Consider the following 25,854-nt stretch of genomic DNA (forward strand, 5'->3'; position numbering starts at 1 on the left):
TATGAAGTAAACTGTTTGCTATATTACTATTCATTATATTTTTATACACCAGCCTTCACTATTACAGTTTGTAATAAACCATTCATTGAATGTCTGTAACTGTGTATAAAAGCTACATAGGGAGAAGTAAGGTTTGACTTATTGTGTTATCCAATAAGTCTTTGTCTGTGTTAACCTTTACTTAGTGATTAATATAAGTCATCAGATAAAACTTGTGTTGTGTCAGGTGTGTATTCATCCTAATGTTAATAATGTCATAATCCCTAAAGTAGGTCAAGCTCTCTAAATCCACGGTGACCTGTTATTGAAATAAGATTATAGTGGCAATGCAGAAGCCTTTGCAAAACAAATTCAAAGAATATTCTTTGTGTCTATGCCATTTAGTTCTGTATCAAAAGAGGAGCAGTCACTACAATATTAGCTCTCAATTACAAACTGACAAAAAAAAATGCATTCTCAATAGGTCTTTAACATTTATTTGTTGGATTATTATACTACGGTCATATGGACTTGGCCACCCAAAAAAGCAAAACATTAACAGGATGTCTCATTTGCAAATTGCGTTTTATTATACATTGCCTTGATTACATGCCTCTACATTCAAAAATAAGCCAATATCACATGGGATCAAATTGTAAACGATTAACATATTTTTCCCCTTCACTCTCAGGAAAAAAAATATCTCATACATAGTTAAATTGGATATTCTGTACATACAGGAACAACTCTGTAATGGGCTGACCTTTCCTGTAACTGTCTTTATGCTGAACCAGCTCGTTTGTAAAAAATACAAAAATGCCGTTATTTCTGTAGACATTTGCCCAGTCAGTCGCATTTCTCCGGGGGAGCAGAAGTCTTCTTCTTGGGTAGTGGGTCAGGGGGCCAGTGTTGTTGGCCCTGTTATGCAGGAGACACAGAGCTGGAGGAGGCAGAGGAGGCCTCAGTCTTGGAGGCAGAGGTGGATGCTCCATCCTCCTCCTCAAAGGGATTCTTCCCGCAGCACAAGGTGGTGATCATGCAGTGGCGGAACTGCTTGTTCAAGCAGATGTAGATCAAGGGGTTGTAGATGGCAGAGCTCTTGGCAAAGAAGGCCGGAATGGTCATGAAGACTGGTCCGAACTCAGCGCCTTGATGTGTGAAGATCCACCAGGCCACACTAGCATAGGGTACCCAACATACCAGGAAGGCAATGACCATGAGGATGACCATGCGGGTGACTTCCCTCTCGGCCCTCTGGGTGGTTTCAGACTCCTGCTGGGCAGCAGCAGCCTCCTTGACTGCACAAAGCAGACGGCCATAGCAGAAGAACACAATGACCAGTGGAATGCAAAAGTGGCAGACGAACATGTAGATGACATAGGATTCGTTGTTGGAACCCTCCGCACGTGTGTAGTAGTCGATTCCACATGAGCACTGCATGCCCTCTGGGATGTAACGAGACCAGCCGACAAGAGGGGGCACGGCACAAGCACTGGCCATTACCCAGGTCAAGGCCAAACCCATGATAGCGTGATTCTCCCCGAAGCGGAAGTTGCTGATGGGCTTGCAGACAACCAGCCACCTTTCAACAGCCAGAACAACCAGTGACCACAGCGCAATCTGACCACCAAGGGTAGCCAAGAATCCTTCGACATTGCAGCCAAGGCGTCCGAGGACAAAGTAGCCATGCATAGAGGAGTACATTGTGGTGGTGAATCCTCCTAGCACCATGAAGAGGTCGGCCACAGCAAGGTTCAGCAGGATGTAGTTTAGAGCGGTCCGCAGCTTCTTGTGTTCGATGGTGACGTACAGAGTGAGGAAGTTGATGGGGAAGCCAACAAGGATGAGCAGGAACATGTAGGCACCCAGGCCAGCGTACGCGGCTGGGTTGACGAGGTAATACTGCGGGTATTCATAAGGACTCCGGACAATGCCAGTGGTGTTTAGCATAGGGATATAGAAATACGGTCCCTCTGTGCCGTTCATGGTTGCGGTTTTTGGTTGCAATCAGCCCTTCGATGGTGTTTCTTCTGACTGTTGGATGGCGATGGATGGCGATGGAGAAGGACCTGCTACAGATAGACCCATGCGGCTACAGTCTGGCTTTTAAACGGCACACCTTGGATTATCACTTTCCAAATCCGTCAGCACTCAGTGATTTAGGCCACAGTTAATATCTAATCCAGCCACCAATGCAAACATAACTGACCACTCATCAAGATATGAAGGTTACACCTGCTTATGCAAATCGAGGAGATAATGCTAACTTCTTATTTAAGAGCATGAGTACAACATGATGCCCAAATCATGTAAATGATTCAACGTTTGCATATACTAATTTGGAAAGATGTTGTTGAGAAACTGTTTGTCTACTCAGTTTGGATTTTTACCCATATTTAAGTGATTAGGTGCACTGTGTGCTCCCAACTCCTTACGCAAATGTCTTGAGGAAGTGGAGAGGATTCTAGTTGCTGTATGGATGTGAATTTAGGCATTAGTGTTAATCTTGTTGAGCTGGGTGATGAACTGGTGACCCTCTGACCCTTAAAGACCTACTTCAGCGGTGGAAATATGAAGGTGTATTGAACTCTGAGATCCTATGTAGTATAAATGTGCATTTTCGGCAGTGGCAAAGTGGGCAGGGAGGTCGCCTCTGGAGTGCAGGGTCAGAGGTTCGATCCCCCGCCTACCCGCCACATGTCGAAGTGTCCTTGGGCAAGACATTGAACCCCGAATTGCTCCCGATAGTTAGCTTGCACCCTGCGTGGTAGCTGCTGCTATCGGTGTATGAATGTGAGTGTGATTGGGTGAATGTGTACAAAACAATGTGAAGCGCTTTGAGTCCGTGAAAAACCAGGGAAAAGCGCTATATAAGTGGAGTCCATTTACCATTTAGAAATTGGTTCATCCTAGCCTGAGAAAAGAGTGTGTTATGGTCTCACTGTCTAACCCTACATTTTCCCATGTATGACATCACACAAGTTACAACTATGACATTAAGTATATATATATATTTTTTTTTATCAATTCTAAAATCATTGGCTTTGTCTCATTCTGAAGACATTTTGTGAAAATATGAAAGTAGATGATTATGAAAATAAGTGCATTTTATAGACCATGTAGTGGTCACAGAAGCATGACAAAGGTATTTATGAACTCCATTTTGTACACACAGAGGGAATTAGTGTTTATATTTACTGGACTATAGTTTATCTTTCTATCAAACAAACAATATTCAGACTCTTGAGTAGGGCTACGACTAACTATATAACTACAATTAAGCAATTATGTATTTAATTAAACTAAACAATAGTTCATTTATGATACCATATATAATCATATGTGACAAAGAAAAGCAGCAAATCTTCCAACCATATGTTGGGCTTTTCTATTGTTGACAAAAGACAAGTATAGTCATCCGAAAAGAGAACATATAAATTAGAATATTAGCCAGTCCTGCAATACAGGCCTTGTTTAACCACAATTATTCGAAAAACAAATCTTTGCAAAGGAGTCTCTTGACCAAGATAGCCAAATAAGTTGACCTTGAATAAAACTTATAACATGTCCAGGTCTCTTGTATTAATGCTGAATACATACTGAATGAATGTAGAGCAGAGGGAGTGGTGTTGCTGAGTGGTGGACATTCTTAACTGCTGGTAAAGAGCTCAGCACTTTCCTAATGGGTGTATTAAAGAGATATGGGGCTTATGATGTGTTACTCTCACAGGCTTGTAATGGATTTATGTCACAGAGGGTCATTCTTGCGCAGCAAGTAAGTTGCTGTATTCGGACGTAATATTTTTTTTCCTTTCCTATTTCTTTCTTTGTAAATGAGAATAATGTTATAATAATGAAACTGTATGAACTACTTTGAAAATCTGCTACAGTATTTGCATGAAAGTTTCTGGGGATGCACGCCGATACCTATGCTGTCTGTTTCAAATACCAGAGCTCTTTTTCTTGAATATTAAATTAGATTATTAAATGATTATTAAGCCCCTATGTATTATTTACTTTTTATTCCCCACCACTTATTTAGACTTAAGACTATTTTAGACTGTTATATCTGTTATAACTGTTAAATCTCACATGAGACTGCATCTAAAAGTGTTTTCTATTTATTGACTGTTTCAGTAGGTTTTTTGATTAACCATTTGGCATATGAAACTATAGAAAACAGTAAAAAGAAAAAAGTACTCATAATGTCCTAGAGCCCCAAGTGACATCTTCAAATAGCTCTTTTTCACCAACCGGCAATCCAAACCTGAAAGAGACTCTGTTACAGTAAGTATAATGTTAATAACAAGGAGAGACACCAATTCCTCACATTTGAAAGACTTCTCAGAATACCTTTCTGTCATTTGACAATTTTAGAAAAGTAAAATCCATTTTTAAAATTGCAGCAAATAAAAGGCATTTCTATTCTGGTGAGAGATGGGGATTTGTTGGTCTACGGTGTTTAAAAGGAACGTGTGCTCTTTGGTGGTAAATTACATTGACCAAATAACTTATATGACAACCAATCTACAGAAGCAGAAAAACAAGCATGAGAGTGATAATAATTAAACGTGCACAGATGTTCCAGCTACTGTGAAAGAGATATAGCAGAGCAGCTATTTCTATGTATTTCTAAAAGCTAAACTAGAGTTCATGTGTGGCCCATGTTATACAGTTATTTTATCAAATATAATGAACCCTTTGCTACTTTCTTTCAATGATGACAGTCAATCTAATATATTTTGGTTTTGTACCTTTTATTGGACAAAACAAGCAACTTGAAGACAGTGCTTCAAAACATTCTGATGTTGTAATTTTTTTTCCCCATGAATTGTGATATTTAATCGACAAAATTATTGAAGGATTTGAAGGAAAGTAAATCATCTTTATTGTGCAATATAAATTAAACTTAAGCCATCAAAGTACTAAATATAAGGTAAAGACAAGACAACAGCCAGTAGGGAATACTATTACAATCTCCACACAAGTGATGCTTCTGCATGCAGTAAAGGATTTACAGATCCATGATGAGATCAGCAAAGCCATGTTGATCAGCTGCAAAGTCTCTTAACTCCGATCTGTAGGTGTTTTGCTGCCCTCTTCAGGAAGCCAAAATAAGTACAATTTAACACAAACACAAGGGTCTAAAAACCTTCAAAGAAAAATCTCATATTATATTGATTGAATGATGACACACTTAAAATGAAAACACACATGGGCGCTCGTGGTGTAGTGGTAAAGAGCGCCCCTCCCATTAAAGGCTAATTTCTCAGAAGCATCATAACAGGGGTTCAAATCCGGCTTGTGGTCGTTCTTTGCATGTCATTCCCTTCTATTCCCCATTTGATCTGTCTCTCCAAAGTTGTCTAATGAAGCATAAACAAAGAAAAGAAAAATACATAGTCTGTTTATTTTTTTATAAATTATTTTAACTTTGATAGAAATTTACTTTACCTTACTTAAGACCATAGGTGATGAAGGACACATTTTAAACCAGAATAGCAAATAATTATTATTTAAATTTCTACTTTTTATGTTTATTACTTTGTAACATTTGGCTGATAAAACCTCTATAGTTTTTTTTAGGTAAGACTTGAATGCAGCAGGACTACTAGTAATGGAGCAAATCCAATAATGAATATGATTTCTTTTTAAGACAGGGATAAAAACAGAATAAATAAAACTAAATTTCCAAACGCTTTCACAAGTAGAAAAGTGTTGGCTTTGGTTATGGTTTTGTTCATTAAACTCACTGATTGTCACTGAACTCCCATTCTAAGATACACAACTGAAAATGGACAGGACTGTAGTGTCCACTCCAGAAAGAATCCACCTTGAGTTCATAGATGCGTCAGATGAGGATCTTTCTAATGAAAAATACACTTAGATTCAGCCTTATCCTTATTAATAGTGAATTACTTTTTATCCAAAGAGAAACACATACAGAAACAGCAGATGCACTGTTACTGCCAGGAGGTGTGCAAATGTAAAAATAACTGTTATAAATTAAATCAACTACATTTGAGAATAATCCTGATTCCTGACTTTACAATTTATACAGCAAGCGCCTTAGTTACTGTATTGTCAAACTTCTTATTCCTATTGTATTGATTTTTTCAAAGACTTGGGTGTTTCTTAGTGTCAAGGATTTCCATCATCAGTCCTGTGGTTGTCAATCCTAAATTTAGACCCGGTTATTGATAGCAACCTTTTAGACTACGATTATTTTACAAATACTTTGTTCAAAAAGTCACAGCTTCACTGTGTAACCTTTTCTTTTCTTTTCCTAAACTTTTCTTTCTTATTTTGTTGTTGAGATGACTGTTTTGAGAGGACAAATGTGTGGGCTGAGTGTGATGCTCTCTCACTCTGCCCACAGGAACTCTCTTGCTGAGTGACCGGTAGAGAGGAATGAACACTGTGACCAGGACATGGTACATTTGCACACCACCATCTCCCACATGCATTTCACACAGAGGGTAATACATCATAGGGCCTGTAACAGCAAAAAATAACATCAGCTGGTGTCCAGGATGTCGAAAAAAATTATTAGGAGTTTGACTGTCCAAACAATTAAAAACTCACACATAGCCCCTTCTTTGATATTTGGTTCACGACCGCAACTTCATCTTATTTTAAGTATTGTATTATCTGTTGAACAGCTGCAACTATGATTTGATTTGTGGATCATGGATTGATTTTGATAATCTATCTATCGATTTAGTCATCTTTAAAGCAATAACCTCAAACTTTTTCGTGGGTACAGCAGCTTCTCAAATGTCAGTATGAGTTAATGCTTAGTAAGTGCTCAGCTGATGATCATGGGATGACCTGTATAATCTCACACACACACACACACACACACACACACACACACACACACACACACACACACACACACACACACACACACACACACACACACACACACACACACACACACACACACACACACACACACACACACACACACACACACACACACACACACACACACACACACACACACACACACACACACACACACACACACACACACAAAATCAACAGGGCATTATATCTTGCCAACCCCAGAATCTCCCTTCCCTGCACTTCAAAGCTGAAAACAGGACTGTAAATCAATCAAGCCTGACATGAAAAGGCAGCCGTCTCTGAAGCTGTGCATGCTTTCAGGATGTTAACCAGCAGTGGGAGCTGTTAGCCTACAGTGAAATTGCTTTCCATGAAATCATTCACATCCAGCATTATTATTGATCTGCAGCAGTCCACAGAAGCAATGTTTGTGTCTCCTTGATGAATTAGTAACACTGGTTCAGGCTCGCAGTATTTATTTTTAATAAACAAGTTCACATTGGTTTTAACAGCAGAGATTCTCTCGAAATCCTGGCGAATCGCAGCTGTCGGATGCCAATGTTTCTTAAACTAAACCTATGTCTTTTAGAACGTCACTGCTATTATTGGGTGGAGGGGGATTTGTCAGCGCCTTCAGCGGACAGTAATGACAGATGGACCTCTCAGACCATCCCCTCTTATCAAAAAATAGCTTTTTGTCAGGAATAGAGACTGGGTCCGTTCAGTCACTTTAAAGTGTAGAGAAGATGAGGTCAGAGGTTTGTTTGGTTACAGCTCCATTCACAGGAGACCTGCAGGAAAACAAATGATACTGCATCAACACCATCAGTTCACACCTGAAATGATGTGGGGAATATCGGTCGGACTGGTATGTCAAGCATCTGAAACAAGTCTCTGCTCATACCTGTACATTTGTGTATATTGCTATTGAATCATTGTGTACAATAAAAATATACAGCAGCTGAATTCTGCACGTAACATACATATTTAAAGAGAGTAGGAGTACATAACTTCGTCAGTTTTTCTCTAACTGTATTGCTAGAATTAGAAAGCCAGTTTTTCGTTAGAGGTATTAACAGAAGAGAGTAAGCATCTCTCTCCTCTTTCTTTCTGTCAACATCCTGTGATTAGCCTTGATTTTGCCTCCTTTCTGTCTCTTGATGATAGTCTTTCAAGTTCACACGCATACCATTCTGTCTTACAACCGGCCATTGTTCATGTTTGACAACTGCAAATAAATTAGCAGTCTTCTGCAAGGTTCATCATCTTTCAATCGACCGGTTGCTAAGGTGATGAATCCACGGTGTATGTGCAGTGTGCTGAAATCCTGTGCAGTGTGTCCTCCACACACTGCACATGTCCTGACTTTCACATCGACTATGAGGTGGAAGCGTGACCAAACCATCGGGCTGAACCCGGCTCTCACCTCCCCTGGCTTGATGTTTTAGGGTTCAGAGAGAAAAGCTCCAGATGCTGGTCGTTAAAGCTCTCACTGTGCGCACAAATGTCACGCTCATCAGCAAACACTTCCAGACACGCACACATCTACACAAAACACCTCCCACGCTCTCATCTGCACACGATCACACACAACGACAAAAAAAAACGCTTCAAAGCCACAGAAATTCATCAGCCCTCTCTAAACTCCTTTTATCATATCTCATCATCATTAATATGCTTAACAGCCACACAGATTTTGGGGTTGTAAACTAGAACATGGGAGCTAGTAAGGTTCATCTAGGTCAGGCTTCATCCCAGCGTGTGGGCTTTAATAGTAGTGTCAGGCTTGTATGGACAAATGTCGGTTTCTTAGAATTTGGTGCAGTTTATCACATACATTTCAACCTGAATCTCTTTAATTTGGTACACACGTTTACCCAATAATCTTGACTGCCTGACTCATGCCAGACCAGTCATTAGCCAAAGCCAAAGCTACTGACTGGAGCTGATTCTCTAACCAAATTATCCAGAGCCAACAGCACCAGAATCCTAACCAAACCTGGCATCCAAATATGAATATCCAAATATATATAAAAAAAATAATATGGAGCGCCCCCCTATAGAAGCAGCAGACCACAGGTTTGAATCTGTCCCGTGGTCGTTCTCTGCAAGTCATTCACCTCTCTGCCCCATTGCATCTTTATCCCTCCAAACTGTCCAATAAAGCATACAAAAAGTTGAAACAATTAGGCGAATATTCATCTGGTGGACTGACATAATTTTCAGCAATTATTTTGATAATCAATTACTTGGTAAAGTCAAATGCCTGTCTCTAATTACAGCTTCTCCAATGTGAGGATTTGTTTTAACCATTGTGAGCTACACAACCACTAACCTTTGATCAGAAAAGGCATTTTGAAGATGTCACTGTGAGCTCAGAGAAATCTTGATTTTTTTTCACCTTGAGGATGAACATAAGGGTTCGATAACAAAATCCCTGCATTTATTTTGTAGATATGTACTGAGAATGTGATTCAGGTACAGTGTAGAGTGAGAGAATAACAGTTTACAGTGAAAAAATAAACTTTTTCAGTCCTCTCTGCTGTGCAACTATGTAAATGGCCCCAAAACATAGTATATTAGGCAATTATACATTTACAATATTTTTGTAACTTATCCGAAATATACAGAGATATCAATCAACCTGCAATATGCTAATATCGGTCAATATGTTGGTCTGGCTCTACAGGCAACCATGAGAAGAGAAAAAAAATCAAATCAATTATTTTTTGTCCCGTCTCCTTCTTTTTTTGTGATTTTTGTTGTTTTCATATATATATATATATATACATACATATATATATATATATATATATATATACACATATATATATATATATATATATATATATATATATATATATATATATATATATATATATATATATATATATAACATAAGCATAGTTTATAGCATTACATCAATGATCAATGTCTCAGAGGTTGTGCTCTCAGGGTCCGTTACCGGCACCAGCCACCAGCAAGAATTAATAATGAGGTAAAATAATAAGATAATCTGTTGGTTGGCTCGCATAGTCCGAAAATAGCCCGGCATTGCCTGGTTGGCCATGAACCCAGCCCCAGATCCCGGTATGTCACACATATTAGCAAGATGCATTATACATAAAGGTCCACTATCCCTGCATGTTCCCCTGTGGTGACACTTCCTCCCTCCCCAGGGCAGAAACTGTGTGTTTAAGAATATATTACAATCTGGTAACATTAAAAAATGACACCCTAACTCTGACAGCAGTAATGCTCTTTAACTAAGCGTCTTCAATACCTCATCATCTGTTTACTATAATAAGAGTCTGATATTATTACAACAGATGCATCTACCACTGCCATAAGTCACTGCTTCCAAATGCAAGATGCACAAAAAAACTGTTGGTCTTGGATAATAATTAACTCCTTCTGTGCATGCATAGTGTTTTCCTGGAATACTGAGACATATTAAAACAGGACCAGAGTTTGGTTTCACATGCATGCATGCATTGACCAATCAGATGCATCACAATACCTGATTTAAATTCATACTTTTCACTACCTCAACCTTTTTTCTTGTCCTACTGAAGGTGCCTTTTGTGACCCTGTTTATTCATGGTGTTGTTTTGACAAAAGAAATCCAGCTCAAAGCATTAGGACACTGCTTGATTTGCCTTTCATTTAGACATCACAGGTCAAGAGAAAGGGGGGCTTTGTCAAGTGAGGGACATGGATAATATTAAAACAGGGAGAGTGTTTGAAGCTGGTCCGTGCTCATCTTTGTAGATGCATTAATATATAATAATATAATATATACTTATTATAATAAGTATGTGTTTGTGTCCTTCATGAAAGGAGTAGTAATCCATTATGCCACTATACCAGTCATCTACAATATATTTGTTTAGTTAAAAAAAAAATATTCACGCATGAACATGAAAGCAATTGGCCTCTACTCATTCCGATTTTCCACCAGATATTAGTTTTGAATGAACCAGCCAGGTGATAAGCTTTATAGGCATGAATCATTTGGCTAATAATGTGGACATGTAAATAGTGGAAAGTGGGCAAAGATGAAAACATTTATCCATGATCAGTGGAGTCGCAGCACCAAATAGGACAAGTGCGTCTACAAATAGAGGAAGAAAAGGCGAGATAGAATTTCAAACATGAGAATTAACACAATTTCCAATTAAGGCTTTCATTGACTTAATGAGAGGTAGGACTGGGTGCAGACTCGGAGAAGGATCAGCAAATGATGGATTGGGTTCCTTAAGGGGTGTGACTGGGAATTGGCTACAATGACTGTACAGCCCATCTGCTTGGCAACCTAATGTGACTCCTCTAGAGAAGTCATGCTATACATTAACATGGATTCATGTCTTAAGATGAATTTTACTACACGTCAACATTTTTAGTTTTTCACCATTCTAACTCTAAGAAAGATCACACTAAATGGGTGATCAAACCTTCTTTCTTATTCAAAAGGATGTTGGGTTTTGATAACTCACTGTTGTGAAACACTCCAGCATTTCTTAAGCCTAGAAATGCTGACAGCCATATCTGAAGAGGTTCAGCTAAACGCTAAAGCATGAGAAGTGGCTTAAAGTCTGATAGCTAGCCAGAGTTCCCTGCAGAAGCAGCAGGCCCAGAAGGCATATGTTTATTGTACCACAGAGTCTAATAATTAGTGTAGCAATTGGTCAGTTGGACAATTGTTGGTGAGCAAGTACGAATTCTTATGAAATTGTCACATGACCAGCTGATGCAGATGAACAACTGCATCAATGCATATAGATCTAAAATAGACAACAATGCTATCGAAATTAGATTAAATAGATTTATCGCTATGAAAATACAGGTAGCATGTGTTTTTAGCAGTACAGTAGCAATTTTTTCAGGCGCACACATAATACGATTAGTGAGGCGGTATTACTATTCACTGATTTTGACAAAAAGTGGTTTTGACAAAAGATTTCTCCAGAATCACTGACTCCACTTTTAATCAATAATGAAAATAATGTTTTTTTTACAATCTAACTACAATCGAGTCAATGTGGTGGTGTTTACAATGTAGTTAGCCAACACTCACACTCTCACACTCACAGCCTTTGCTGCTGCTCAGTCTGGTTTTCCTGTTTCTTTAAATACATTTGTGTTGGCATTGTTATGCTTTATTGATAGTGTAGAGACAGAGTTGAAATGGGGCAGAGAGGGGAGTGACATGCAGAGATCGACCGCGGGCTGGAATCGAACCCGGGTACGCTGCTGGCCGAGGCCCATGGGGGGGGCGCCCTACCAACTGAGCTAAGGGCACCCCCTGGTTTTCCTGTTTGCTTCTACCTGCCACACACAGCTGCAACTCCTCCACCCCAACCACCGGTCCCATGTTAGGGTTTCTTATTAATCATACATTTACTGGCATTTCTTGCCATGTGCATTATGTATAAGCCTAAGGCCTATTATACGTAGAACTGCTGAGTTCTGTTCTGTTCCTTTCTGCTGCTCGAATGCTGAGAGTGGCATAAAGCCATGTGTGGCTATAAATGGCTATTTCTCCTTTGACGCAAGTGTTTCTGAATTATTAATTCCCACTGAATGTTGACAACAGGCACAGCCAAATATAAAAATCAAACGCCCTGAGGCAATAAGGATATATAAAAGAAGTTTACTTGATTTACAATTAGTATGTTGTTTGAAAAAATAAACTAGGTCAGAAAAGGAGGTGTTAATCCTGCATGAGACAAGAGCAGATTAACATTTCCAAGCGATTTTAGAAGACAATGAAAACAAATAGCTGTGAGTGTGCACACAGACGAACACTCGTCAATCACAGTCTCTGCATTTGGACATGCTGATTCTCTCTTACCAGGGTGGATGTAGTTATCAATTCTAACAAATGTTGTGCCTGCATGCTTTTGCAAAGGCAAATGTGTTTGACGGAGCAGTTTGTGTTTTCACTTATGGAAAAATGTATAAATTGTTTGCATGTGTATATGCATCTGTGTGTGTTTTGTGCATGCATGCGAACTGATAAAAATCTGCAATCACGAATAAAAGATACAGCATATGAGCAGCACAAATGCTGTTAATAGGTTTGCTCCTGCTATTTAAGACACAATACATTACATGATGTTCTGAACAAATACACACTTCAAGCTTTCTCACTACCTCATAAACACACACACAATTGTGCCACTACAGTTTCAACCTACTCGCTTACTTTATGACACAGTCCAAATTAGACAATTCCTCTAAAAAGACGTTGCCAAAATATGATAGTCCTATCAGTCATCCGTGAAACGCTCGGAATAGAAATGAATAACTCAAATGCTTACACGATGATCCAGGTTGCATAAGCATTTGTACTAGTAGCAACTAGCTTTCACAGAGCGGTTTAGTCACTGCTGTCCTTCAACCTATACTCTTACCTCTTGGGTTTCTGCTCCTGCAAGGTTTACTGTCTGTATTTTCAGATCGTTTTTTTTGCTTGTCTAGGAAGCTGCTGGCTCCACAAGTCCCCAAAGCCCTGTGCTCATCCAAGAGACAGAGCTCCTTCACTGTCTGGGTGAGATGACAATGTATTACAGAACATGGCCAAACAGTGTGCTCATGTTTGCTGGGCTCGGGGTCTTACTGAGTACAAGTCTGTTCAGTTTAACATTCCAGACACACGCCATATGAGCTCTTGCTAGTAACCCAACCTTGAGTCATGCCTCACTCTGGCCTTATGATGGCTTTTCAAAAGGCCCTGCAACAACCAACAGTGGGTTAACGTACAAATGTTCAAGGAGTAATAGCAGCTGATTTAGACAAGAATGTGTGGCTCAAAAGTGTTTGGCAGGGGGAGCAAAGCAAAGGCACTGCCATAAATTAGGAGAGAAGAAGAGAAGAGGAGATCATAAAACACAGCACAGAAATCCATGTGTTCTTCCATCTATTTATTTCATAACCATTTACATTCTGCCTATCACAACCATCTGATAACGTTAATTGGTCTTCAGAAAACAGCAAGAAAAGAGGACTAGCTGGACTTGATGGCAACCTTTAATATCAATTGTATCACAAATGCAAACCTCTTTAACAGCATAGAGGCAACTGTTCAAGTAATACAAACTCAAATGACCAATTCTCCTGTTTTCAATGTTTGTGCTTCTTTTTACTGTACTGTTGGGGAAGTCTCTTGAGCAAGCACGTTTTAGAAAGTTATTTTAAAGGATTTATTTCCACTTAAGCCATTCCCTGTGGTGGCAGCCACCTGGGTGGCACAATCATTTGATGTCAACGAGCACAAAATAAAACATTTACTCAGACGATGGAGCCAGTCTAAGCAGAAATCAGACAAGTTGCTCTGTGGTTGCGCACAGCGTATTTGTAGCTCTGCTTTTCCAATTGTAATGCAGCCTACCTTAACTGCTAGGGTATTTTACACAAGAAGCACTGAACTTGAAACTGACTGCAATGCTAACCCATAATGCAACCATTTCCCTCTGTGGAAGAACACTGTGTCTGTGGGAGCATTGTTTCTCTCAACATTTTATGCTTTGCAATTTAATTCCTGTTGGTGTGTTAGATATGCGAACTGAGTATCTTTTGTTAATAAGTGGATATGGGTCAGTTCCTACATTATAATATTTTCAATTTAATATTAATATAGAAGGTGTTATGCAATAAAATAACCACAGATAGAGAAGTAGGGTCATCCAGCTTATCAAATAGTAGGTCTACTTCATACCTAACAGTCTGTACCCAAATAACTAAATGTAGGCCTACTTCATCCAGTGTATGCCTATATCATGGAGGCTAATCCAAAACTGCCATAAATAGGTCTAGTCTAAATCATGTTGTTAAACCTTCAACTTTTTTTAGAGATAGCCTACACAGGTCTAAACAGCATGTCAACATGTTTGACACATTTTTTATGGCAACATTTTGTGTTATTATATGTAGGCCTACACAGAAATTAGTGGAAGATAAACTTAATCTAGATAAACCAATTTTTACATAAGGCTGATGGGTGTCAATTTTGAGACGAGCAAACGTCACTTCCGGCTGCGACCTTTGTTTGGCTAAACAGAAATTGAAAAAAACAAACAACAATAAAATGATGTGAACTATGCCTATCTATGGACCGGTCCTTGTATAAAGTAGGCTATCATTCATCCGGGTTTTACCAGTTGAGTTAAAGGTTAATTAAGGAAAGTGGAAATGTTTTTAAAGCATTAGCATATTGCCAAAGTGTTACAACGTCACAGAAACTACCGTTATGTTAAATCTGCAGACGTAGCGTAGACATACCTCTCGCAAATTATTCTTGCTGTAAGCTGGCCTTCTTCTTTCTTCTCTGCCTCCCGAATGGACGAATAATGGGCCTTCCTCGATGACAACAATGAAGGAAAAAACAACAACTTTGTGCTGCCTCCGGACACAATTACCTACCTACGTGCACCAGCTTGACGCGCGGTGCGACCATGGTAGGCCTCTGCTCTGTCCTCAATCTTACCCTGCGCACATCTTTATTTCATTTTAAGACTACCACATTAGTTTTAACAGATGATTTTTTTTTAACAGACACAATGCATTTTCTGCATGTTTTAAATAACAACCATTAATCAGACAACATAGGCACACATCCTTCTGTAATAACCTTCAGAAACGTGCTAAGAATGATTTTGGAAAGTTGAGAATGCTTTAGAAGTTGATATTTTTGGTTCAGAGTATTGAAAAAAAACTAATGTTGAGATAATTCCTGTTAAAGATGGTTGTTTAGGACAAATATACAATAGGCTAAGTAAACAGACAAGGTAGGATAATGAACACCTTAATTTACCTAGGCCCACATGTTTGACCTTTTATTCATTTTAGTATGAAAGAACACATGTTATGGAAGCAAATAAGCACACAGCTCAAAATTGACCAGTGTTTAAAAAAACCAATGTAGGCCTATTTGTTTGCATTGTCTCCCCTTACATTTTTTCTTTTCTTTTTTGTCTGTCCATCCTAGATGCTGGCTGTCCTCAAACATCACTGTTATAGTGAATCTGTTTGTTCTTGACCTTGGGGGTAAAACTGTCAATTGACAATTTTTTCTGGGCCTTTGAACCACATTTTAAAGTTTTCCTCAGTGGATGGCATTTGTAGTTTTTATAGAGTTTGCTGCTTTGATAGAATTTGCCACAGATGAGGGGATGATAACCTCCATCTCTCTGTATCCGAAGTTGGTTGATCTATCAAACGTCCATTTAGCCCTGGTGGAGGACTTGCTGCTACCATTTTTTGTCTGGCATTCAAATAGTTTTAAAAAAAAATTGTCAAACAATATGTTTTATTTTGCAACTATACGCTCATTACTGGAGCCTGGCCCAAAGGCATTATGAAGGCTTTCACTGTTCATTGGATATTTGAGAAGGAAGCTGAAAAAAGAGGAAATTGTAATCAAATTTGGAGAGATTGCTACAGCCAAGTTGGCTGGGAATAGGACTGAGCTTTCCCCCTTCAAAAGTATCATATGACCCCTCCTACCTGGATCCAACAATGTTAGGGTGGCCCCTTCTGTCTGAAGAGGAGGTATCATCCCAGTGGAGCTGTTAATCCACGACAGGCATGGAGATATGCCTGGGAGCGGACAGAAATAGAAATGCAAATGGTGACAGTTTCATAACTCCTCATAGAGAAATCATTATCCCGATCTGTTTACCCTTTATGTGCCTTGTCTTTTCATGCAGCGTAGAAAAAACAAATCCAAATAGGGGTTTTCCTAGGTTTCAAGAACAATTCAGCAACCTAATTAGTATCATATTTATTAATAACTGATAATTGATAAGCTGAACATACAGGCACTTTCCTTTGCACAAAGGCTACATTTTCATTCAGCTCTCGAATGTATAGAGATTATTTTCTTATTGAATATCATGCCACGGTGTCTTTGAAAGGGTTGGATTTGCACTCTCTAATCACATGTTCCATATGAGACCCAAATAAAGGTGATATACTGCACAGGCAAGCAGCTCTATGATCAAATAAGCAATCTGATCCCCAGATGTGACTTTCTCCTTTCTTTTGTACTTCCGCAGCACGGTGGATTCCTTCAGCATCACTTAGAGGTTTATAGAAGTTAGTTGATTGATGTGAAATTAGTGGTTGGTGCGGTTTTGCAGTTGTTCAGGCTAATTTGTGCATTGATTGATTCAAGTTGAGGCTTTGAAGCTTTGCTTTTAGTTGATCTACTACTGAACTTGCGGCCAGAGATGAGAGGGGGGAGTCGACAAACATTTAATAGCCCTTTGTGTGCTCCTTGCAATGGTGGCATGGCATCTTGTGAAAATGTTAAAGGATAGTTGGATTGGGAGTAGAGGGCAGACTGCATACAGTGCTGGCGTGGTTCCCATCTCATCTATTCAACCGTGTTGTCATTAGGTGTCTTATCTAATTACTTCACCCTAAAGTGGATGTGGCAGATCCCAGAAGGCTTGGTCTCCAGCCTTGGTGCTAAATGCTTATGTACACTGTTGAAAATATTATAAGGCGCAAAGTAATACTTATTGATTTCTGTTATATTATAAATAGAAACTGGTGCAAGAAAGATTGAACACATTCAGTTCAATCTTTAATACTTAGTTTTTTGTCCGATTTCAATGTAGGTTGAAAGATCAAATTGCTGTAGATTGAGTAAATATTTTTCTAGGGCAAGATGAAACAAGGATGGCTTCTGAAAGATAAACATCTAGAGACATTGCCTGTCATTCATTTTAATTTCATCCTCCTTGATAGAGAGATTTCCTCATAAAGGTTTCTTTTTTTGATTTGATGAAAAGGCCAGAGTCTCACAAGACAACCACTTTTTCATGTAAGAGATAGTTAAACACAGTCTCTTCTATTTATTGTGTTCTGGCTGCACACACATCTTTTACTGTTCTTTAACCCAGAGGTGTGCATATTTATATGTGGATGTTTATGCTAGTCAGTGTTGTTACAGTCTTTCAGTTGTATTTATTTTTTGGAGAGGAATTATGGCTCAGTATCCGGGGAGTTTTGATAAAGAACTAAAGCATAAGGATATCTGGTGGTTGACATTTCCTCTACGACATTTCAACATGGAGCCCACTGGAGATGTTGTTAATCAGTCAAGCGCTTTAAAAGGAACATCTGAACAGGAGAATATGTGGGGGAAAATAGATTAAAGATGGGCAGGGAGGGAGAATGATTTTCAATAGAGCAAGGGGAAAATGTGTCCGTTTGCATGTTAGCAAAGGTTTCTACTTGTTTTGATGCACTGTTCATCTTGGGTTTAGCACAAACAGCAATCTAATGCTACCTAAATCTTCTTTTTGAATTGTATGTTGTGATCCAAATGCTTTTTCTGGTCCATGAAAGTGGATTATCTTTGCTGCGTGACTCTCCTCCTCCCGTATTGTGGTGGTGCAGTTGTGCACTGAGCCACCAGGGAATCAATGGCTCATCTCTTGAAAGCTCTTAGTGGTCTTATCAGTGAGCACGATTGAGTGAGAACCCCTTTGGCATCTTTATATAGACACAATCCAAATAGCCTCAAATGGAACACCAAGCAAAGTGTAAAATTACATATTTTTCTAATGCATACTCTATACTCTAACCTATTCTATATGAGAGGTACAGAGGCATAATTTATCAAATAATTCATCCTAATCCTTTAAGACCTACTAATACCAAATGATAGTACAAAGACGGTTACTTTGCAAGTTTTACCATTGGGAAAAGACAAATCCCTGTCCGGGTGTAATTAGATGAAGCTTCAATTAATTGCATCTTATTTCATGCATCAGCAAGGTCCTCATTTAATAAATGCATTCAGTTTAAGAAATATATTTTTCCCACTCGGTCCGAAATAGTATAAGAATGTAATAAAACAGTTTTGTAGCTTTATAAGATCTCAGTGAAGAGGTTGAGGTTGACAAAACAAAGACCTTTGTCAGCTACAAGTAGGCATGATAATTTGAAAAGGGACATTGGGAGATCATCTCTCCATCACAGTCCTGGCATATGGCGTCTACAAATTCACACTTTGGCTGCATGAAATAGCGATACCTGGAAATGGTGATGTTTTGTTTGGGATGGAAGAGGTCATCTATAAAAAGCAAGGCCCAACACAACTGATCACGTGTCTTGTCTCGGGCAACACTTGTAAAGCGCAATGTGTTTCCACCCAGAGGAAATAAGTATTTTTCATGTTTGTCTCTGCGTATCTTGAGATTTGTGTATGGCAGTATCTTGCCCTTTTGAACATGTGTGAATTGTATCTGGTCCCAGATGAATATTTGCAGTTTCACAGAAAGATTTTTCTTGTCTGTGTGGACCCAAACATGAGCATAACAACAGCAATAGCCTTCCATGCCCGTTCTCCTTTTTGTTTGTTGATGCAACCCTTTCACATTACTGCAAATGATTTACAATGACAATGATAAATGAAAATAGGCAACAAATATATTAAAACTTATTAACTTGTACTCTTTCCACATCTGCCACTATTTACGGTACTAGACGTACAGATATTTATAATTGATTAATAAATAACAGCCTACCAACATATCTTTCAGGCTCTGCGTTACATTACAACAAATTTGTGCTTCAGTACTAAATTTCTAATTTCTTAAGAAACTAAACAGAAACTAAAATGATTGAGTCAGTAGACTGAGTCCTGATTGGTCTAAAGTTTAGGCAGAGGGAGGTGTAAGGGAGAGGAGAGGGGCATATAGAATAAACTATAAGGCAAATCTCAGAGGGCGTCCTTTTTTGCAATCGGGAAGAGATAATTCCATAATCCAAATAGGTTTGTATTATTTCCAGTAAACTGTGCACACGTGTGTAAATGTGACTATGTTTAGGCCTATATCTTCTAAGTTATGTTTCGGGTCTAGGCCCTCTTGTCGCAGTGAGGGATGGAAGTCTCGCGTATCGGGCTGTAGAACTGGTTGTGTGTTTAAATCAAAGGGCAAGCAGAATGACACAGACTGTAATAGAGGCAACACATCACTGTCATCCTCATTATCTCCCTTCTCCATTGACCTCGTCACCTCAGTAACACTGCTCGCCCAGAAAAATGGGTCATTGGTCCATTAAAGTATAAATAGTGTTCTCACTCTGGTGCTGAATCATACCTACACATAGCCTTCTGAACTAAGTATGGCAGATATATGTAACCTACAGTATATCTCTACAGGCACAGGCATTGATGTGGACACAAACTGTACTATTTCATCCCACTGAGCACACATATTCACCCTGCAGACTACAGCACACACACACAGTTACACACCTCTTCTAAAAGGAAAAGGCTTCAGGGTTGGGGGCCCGACAGATTTGTGGTCCCCTGACACCACAGTGATGGAGGAGATGGAACCCCCATGTGTCTTACTCACAGTTCCCCCCCAGAGCAAAAACATTCTTTAGTATCTGAAATGGAGTATGGCAGGACGGAGCTGCCCCCCGTGCCCGGAGCATTTAACATCAGTATGCTGGTATCAGATGCGAAAATCCCTGAGGAAGCAGAGAAAGTGAGAGAAAGTCCCAGATGGGGTGTGAGTACCATGACAAAAATATAGTAGTCACAATAGTCTCTTGTGGATCAGATTTGACCTTTTTATTGCTATTCTTTTCTTTTTTTCCTTTTTCTTTTTTTCCTTTAAAGGCTAGAACCTTTGCGTCCAGTTTGGTGACTCTAATGCCTCGTTTCCACCGAGTAGAGCGGGTCGGGTCGGGTCGGAGCGGCTCAGAGCGGGACAGCTCACTTCTTTTAAAGCTACGAACACACCGCACTCCGCCGCACGGCGAGTTTACATACAAAGTCAATGTATTTTGCGCGGCGCCGCGCGAATGGCTGGCCGGCGGCGGGCATTGAGCGGGCATTCCCCCATGTTGTGAGCGTATTATGCCGGTAAATGCACAGAGACGGCTTGGTGAAAGCAGACAGAGACAGTGAGCGAACAGCGCTGGCTGCGGCAGCTACGTGACATCGTAGCAGTGGGACACAGTGTGACCAACTGATTAATTGAATGACGAGGAAAAACACCACACAATAAACAGTGCTGCGCTCACATTTTTCGCCAAAATACAAGACTCTCTTCACTCTTGCCGAGGTGACCAATGATTCTTTCGAACAATCAACAACGGCAGTGTGTAGATCCACCTTTTCGGCACCCTTTCAGGCTGCTGGTACTGCTACGGAGTAGTACCGAAAATAGGAGCGGCTAAGAGCGGTTAGGCGCGCTTATATCCGTACCCTACCCAACTTTTGGCAAATGGAAAGCCAAAATAACCGGACCGAGCCGCTCTGACCCGACCCACTCTACTCGGTGGAAACGAGGCATAAGTAGCCTTTCTTTTCATAAGCTTTCCTGGCTTCGACACATAGAAATCCTCTTCTAAGGTAAACCTACTCATACAGAAACGTGACAAATGACCAGGAGATAATATAATGTATTTTAAGATGCTATTCATATGGCTTAGGTCACGGTGACATGGAAGAAGTAGCCAAGCCAAATGACACGTTTCGTGCTAGCTGAACAATGGCCAGTAATGAATAGATGATTATGTTATTAGAAAGAAAAGACCAAGGCTGCCTGCCTTCTCTCTCTCTCTCTCTCTCTCTCTCTCTCTCTCTCTCTCTCTCCCCCTCCCTCCCTCCCCACTCTACACTCACCGGCCACTCTAAAGTAGCCTATATAGAGTGCTGCTTGAAGACCACAAGGTTTAACCAACAATAAAAATCTATCAATACAAAACAAGAATAAGAAGTAAATTCTATTCTATTCAAATCCTTTATGGCGTAGCTGGCTCCTTGTCATATTGCATATATTTAGTTATTTGCAGTTCCACCAAAGAGACTTAACACATAGTTTTATTTGCATGCTGTCAAGAGCAATAAGCATTATATTGTTTTTAGAATTTTTGAGGCAGAACTTTGTATTTTCTTTAGAAAAATCAAGAATCATGACCTTTTCAGATTTATAATGTGAACTTTCCGAGGGGACCAATCCCTATTTTGGGAACCATTGGACTAAACTAACAAATTGATGTAAAGCAGTTAAAATGACCTTTTATTATCAACAGTCTAATAATTTTATATATTTTAATTCCAATAAAATACGATAACATTTTTTATTCTTGAATTACATTTAGCTGAAAGTACTTTTGTACCCACGCTTAAAGGTGCTACGAGGAACTTTGAAATATTTCTGATACAGTCCAATTTTTCCTCTGATGATCATACATTTCATGTAACAGCAAAGGAGACCATCAGTGCAAAGAAAGCTTTTTTTACATAGTTTTTCTTAATGCCTTTGTCATGGGTACGCTCACCCATGAACAGCAGCTAGCCTAATAGAAAAACTACCGCCTTGTCCAAAGGGGCTGCTAGAATTAACACAAACTGAAAGTTCATCGGTGCACCTTAAGTAGGATTTTGGATGCTAGACTTTTACTGGAGGATTTTAGAATTGTTGTGTCAGTACTTTTGCTCAAGTAATTGACTTTTACAACCGTTATTCTGTCACTGTAATTACTATTTCACTGTATAGTGTAGTACTTTATGCACACTTTCCATAAGAAGGTTATCTCATTCTCACTGTTTATTCCTACATTTTATGGAAAGAGTGGATTCCATGAGTGGAATGAGTGTGGCTCAGATGTAATCAGGATATTCTATTATTCGTACCTGATAGCAAAGTCTATTTTAAGCTTGCAACAGAAAGTAGACAGCTACACTGCATTCCTTTAATTCCTACTGAATAGGCTCCATATATCCTCCTCACATGCTTTTCCTTTTTCTGCTGCTTTTATCTATTGATCACCTTTACCAAATGGTCGGTCTTATTATTTGGCTATTTGCATGTTATCCTACACTTTCAAAACCTGTGGCCCTTCACCCCATTGCAAATAATTTCGTACCCTGGCAGTAGACTACTGCCTTTTTTAAGATTTACAGCTGTTACAACAAGTTGAGTTCACAGTTACAGTGTTAGGTTTATTGCATTATGTTCCCCACACTTCGCAGATGTTCCACATCGTATCTGATTTTCTCCAGGACTGTTATCAAATTACATCTCTTCTCGGGCTTAGGTGCTATTCACAATTGATTTTCACTTTAACCCACAGAATAATCCAATTTATTCAGAAAAGTTAAATGTCAATCAAGATTGATAACAATGTTTGAAGATTTCCAATTATACATCCATCAATATTTTTGAGTACTTTTTAATAGCTTGGAGGCTGCCTTGCAACTATAAATGAATAAATATAATCAATCTGATCTGGTAAGCAGAGGGTGGTGATGAACACAGTTTCAGTTGCCTTATGGATTTAATGTTAATATAAATATGTAATGTTCCAGTTTTCTTTATATTAAGTTCACTCACATTTAATTTAAAATTAGAAAAAGGAACACACAGCTAGGGTTGGAGTTTTTAAAGATGAACGTCTACCATTTTGCATCTGTTGTATAACCTTTTGCAGATCAGTGGGAGCTGTGCAAAGTCTGATAGTCTGATCATATATTATTATTTTCAACTTGAGGTATTCAGCCCCAACCAACTTTGGGTCTGATTTTGGGAAGTGGAATGCATGAATTTAAAAGAGATAATATATCTGCAGTTCTGCTGTATCAATTTTTATACTTCATTAATTGTAATGTCAGGACAATTATCCTAAACAGACATGGCAACAAAGCAGTTTTTTTCCCCACCAGTTAATGTCACTCATCTGAACTTAATACAACCAGATGAAGACCAGACAGACTCTGAAACTGTTGAACTGCAATTACACATATAAACACATACAGCATTTGTATCACACTCTGTTGGAAAGATATACAAATGTGATTGACGGAAAAATAATAAATTTTACTCACTGGTTGCACGCAACAAATACACAAAATAGGCCATAAAAGGAAAATACAAACACAGGAACTCTCGCTGTGACCCTTTGGGGTCTCCGTAGACTCTTAGTAGATATCCTGTTGGGAAAACTAAAACTAACATGGTCTCCCGCATCAGACAGTTTGTTGATGGTGTGTAACAGTGCTGTGCTACTTCTTCCTGTGCTCCATATACAAAGTATATGTTCTTTCGATTTTTCACCAGTGTACCATTTTTTGTCTTTTTTTATGCATAATTGCTCATTATTTGTCCAGATGATTCAACCAGCTCAGTGTCCGTCCAATCCCTGCTCCAATTGCCAGACCCCAAACATTGTCTAAATTGTCTATATAGAGAATGAATAACTCCTGAAAGAAAATATCCAAAAATATCCCCTCCCTCTTCACTACAAAGAGGGCCTCTTATACCAGGGCATTACTGCATATCAGTGCGTGGTTACTGAGTGCATAGTGCATTAGTAGAGGAATAACGTTGTGCTGTTTTGAAATGTACCTTCAATGTGGCTACAGCCTTGATGGAATGAATCATATCGCACAGTGAGTCACACACTTCACAGGAGATGCAGTAATAGGAACTTTACATTTGTACATTTATGACTTATATCTTCCTGTGCTTTTGCTTTTGGAACTAAAAGGAGTTAAGGAGTTGTCAGAGCAAACACTTCTTTTTACCTGAAATTATATGAAATAGTATGGAAGTAATGAAAGCAAGGGAGCAATATTGATGATCGTTGTGAATGTGATATAGTCTACTCTATCTATCTATCTATCTATCTATCTATCTATCTATCTATCTATCTATCTATCTATCTATCTATCTATCTATCTATCTATCTATCTATCTATCTATCTATCTATCTATCTATCTATCTATCTATCTATCTATAAATATGTGTATGTGATCATTGTGATTTTCTTCAAATATTATCCTAACCTTCCCTCCCAGAGCAACAAAATTTCCATCTCCTCAAAACAGGTGTGCATAAATACTCCAGTTATTCTAATCGGAGGCTGTGTGCCGCAGTACGATTGGCTGATAACTGATGATTCATTTCAACAGGCTGGTGTGGGTCTGGCAAGGAGAGAGTGGGTGGGTGGGTGTTAAGGCGCTGATGAAAAGGGGGAGCAGGAGGCGGGAGCAAAGCTTTCTCCCACATCCTGTACACTGGTGGTCACTGTTGTTGTCCAAGCATGCGGCTATGTCACGCACACACACACAATCGAAAGACTTGCAAAGGGAGTCAACTTAATCCATATACACTTTCTCACGTTTTCCTTTTCTTTTGTTGTTTTTTTTCGCTCATCTCCTCAGCAATGGTTGCCTGTAGCTAGACTTGAGGATAGACACTGAGCCTGGAGGAGAGAGAGAGAGAGAGTGAGAGAGAGGAGGAGAAAGAGTGTGCGCTGATCACAGAGTCTGCAGCCCCCAGCCTTTCTTTCTGCTGCTGCTGCTGCTGCTGCTACAGTACGTGTGAGAGGCAGAGAGGGAGAGGCATCTGAGGCAGAACTGTGAGAGGGAAGAGGAGAACGCTGTGAGCTGTTCGGAGCAGAGCCAGTCGGTCCTCTGGTATGTGTCCAGTGTGAGTGACTCAGTCCAGTCCCCTGCGCACCTCTGCCGCTTTCTGAGAAGCCTCGCACCACCAGGACTCTGACGCCAGCCGCACAAACAGGTGAGTCGCCACAGCCTCATGATGATCTACTCTCAGTAGTCCAGTGCCAATTTGAATTACTATTGTGTTTTTTTTTACTGGTGAATGTGTGTATTGCTGTATTTACAACAAGTATGTGCTGATTTTAACCAATGCCAACAAGGATTGCAGAAAGTTCTCCAAAGAAATAAGGTGTATCCATGATTACTTGTATGGACATGTGGATGTGACGGGTGGGTGCATTTAAAAAAAAAAAAATGAAGATTCATGTTTTGCATGCAGGCTTGTCTACCTCTTGACAGACAAGTGAAAAAGACTACTGGGACTTGAAGAAAAGCATCGCATCTGATATATGTGGATCTGCCTGATTTCTTCTCAGTTTCCCCATGTGTAAATCCATGTGTCAGTGGGAGAGAAAGTGGGTGGAGTTGGAACCGTTTCAGCTCTGCTACTGTGATCTCAGTCTTGTTTGGAAACAGAAAT

The 25,854-nt window shown here is 39.4% G+C and overlaps 1 protein-coding gene across 1 annotated transcript; it reads right to left on the reverse strand.

Annotated features, from left to right (window-relative positions):
• Positions 1–900: 900 nt before the first annotated feature.
• Positions 901–1,965, reverse strand: LOC307253162 (rhodopsin; the record flags this gene model as incomplete). The annotated part of the gene is made up of 1 exon (XM_080031060.1): positions 901–1,965. The coding sequence occupies one exon, from the start codon at positions 1,963–1,965 to the stop codon at positions 901–903; it is 1,065 nt and encodes a 354-aa protein (XP_079887186.1).
• Between the last annotated feature and the right edge of the window lie 23,889 nt (positions 1,966–25,854).

Source organism: Ammodytes marinus (assembly GCF_949987685.1).
Source record: "Ammodytes marinus genome assembly, chromosome: 7".
NCBI classification, from domain to species: Eukaryota; Metazoa; Chordata; class Actinopteri; order Uranoscopiformes; family Ammodytidae; genus Ammodytes; species Ammodytes marinus.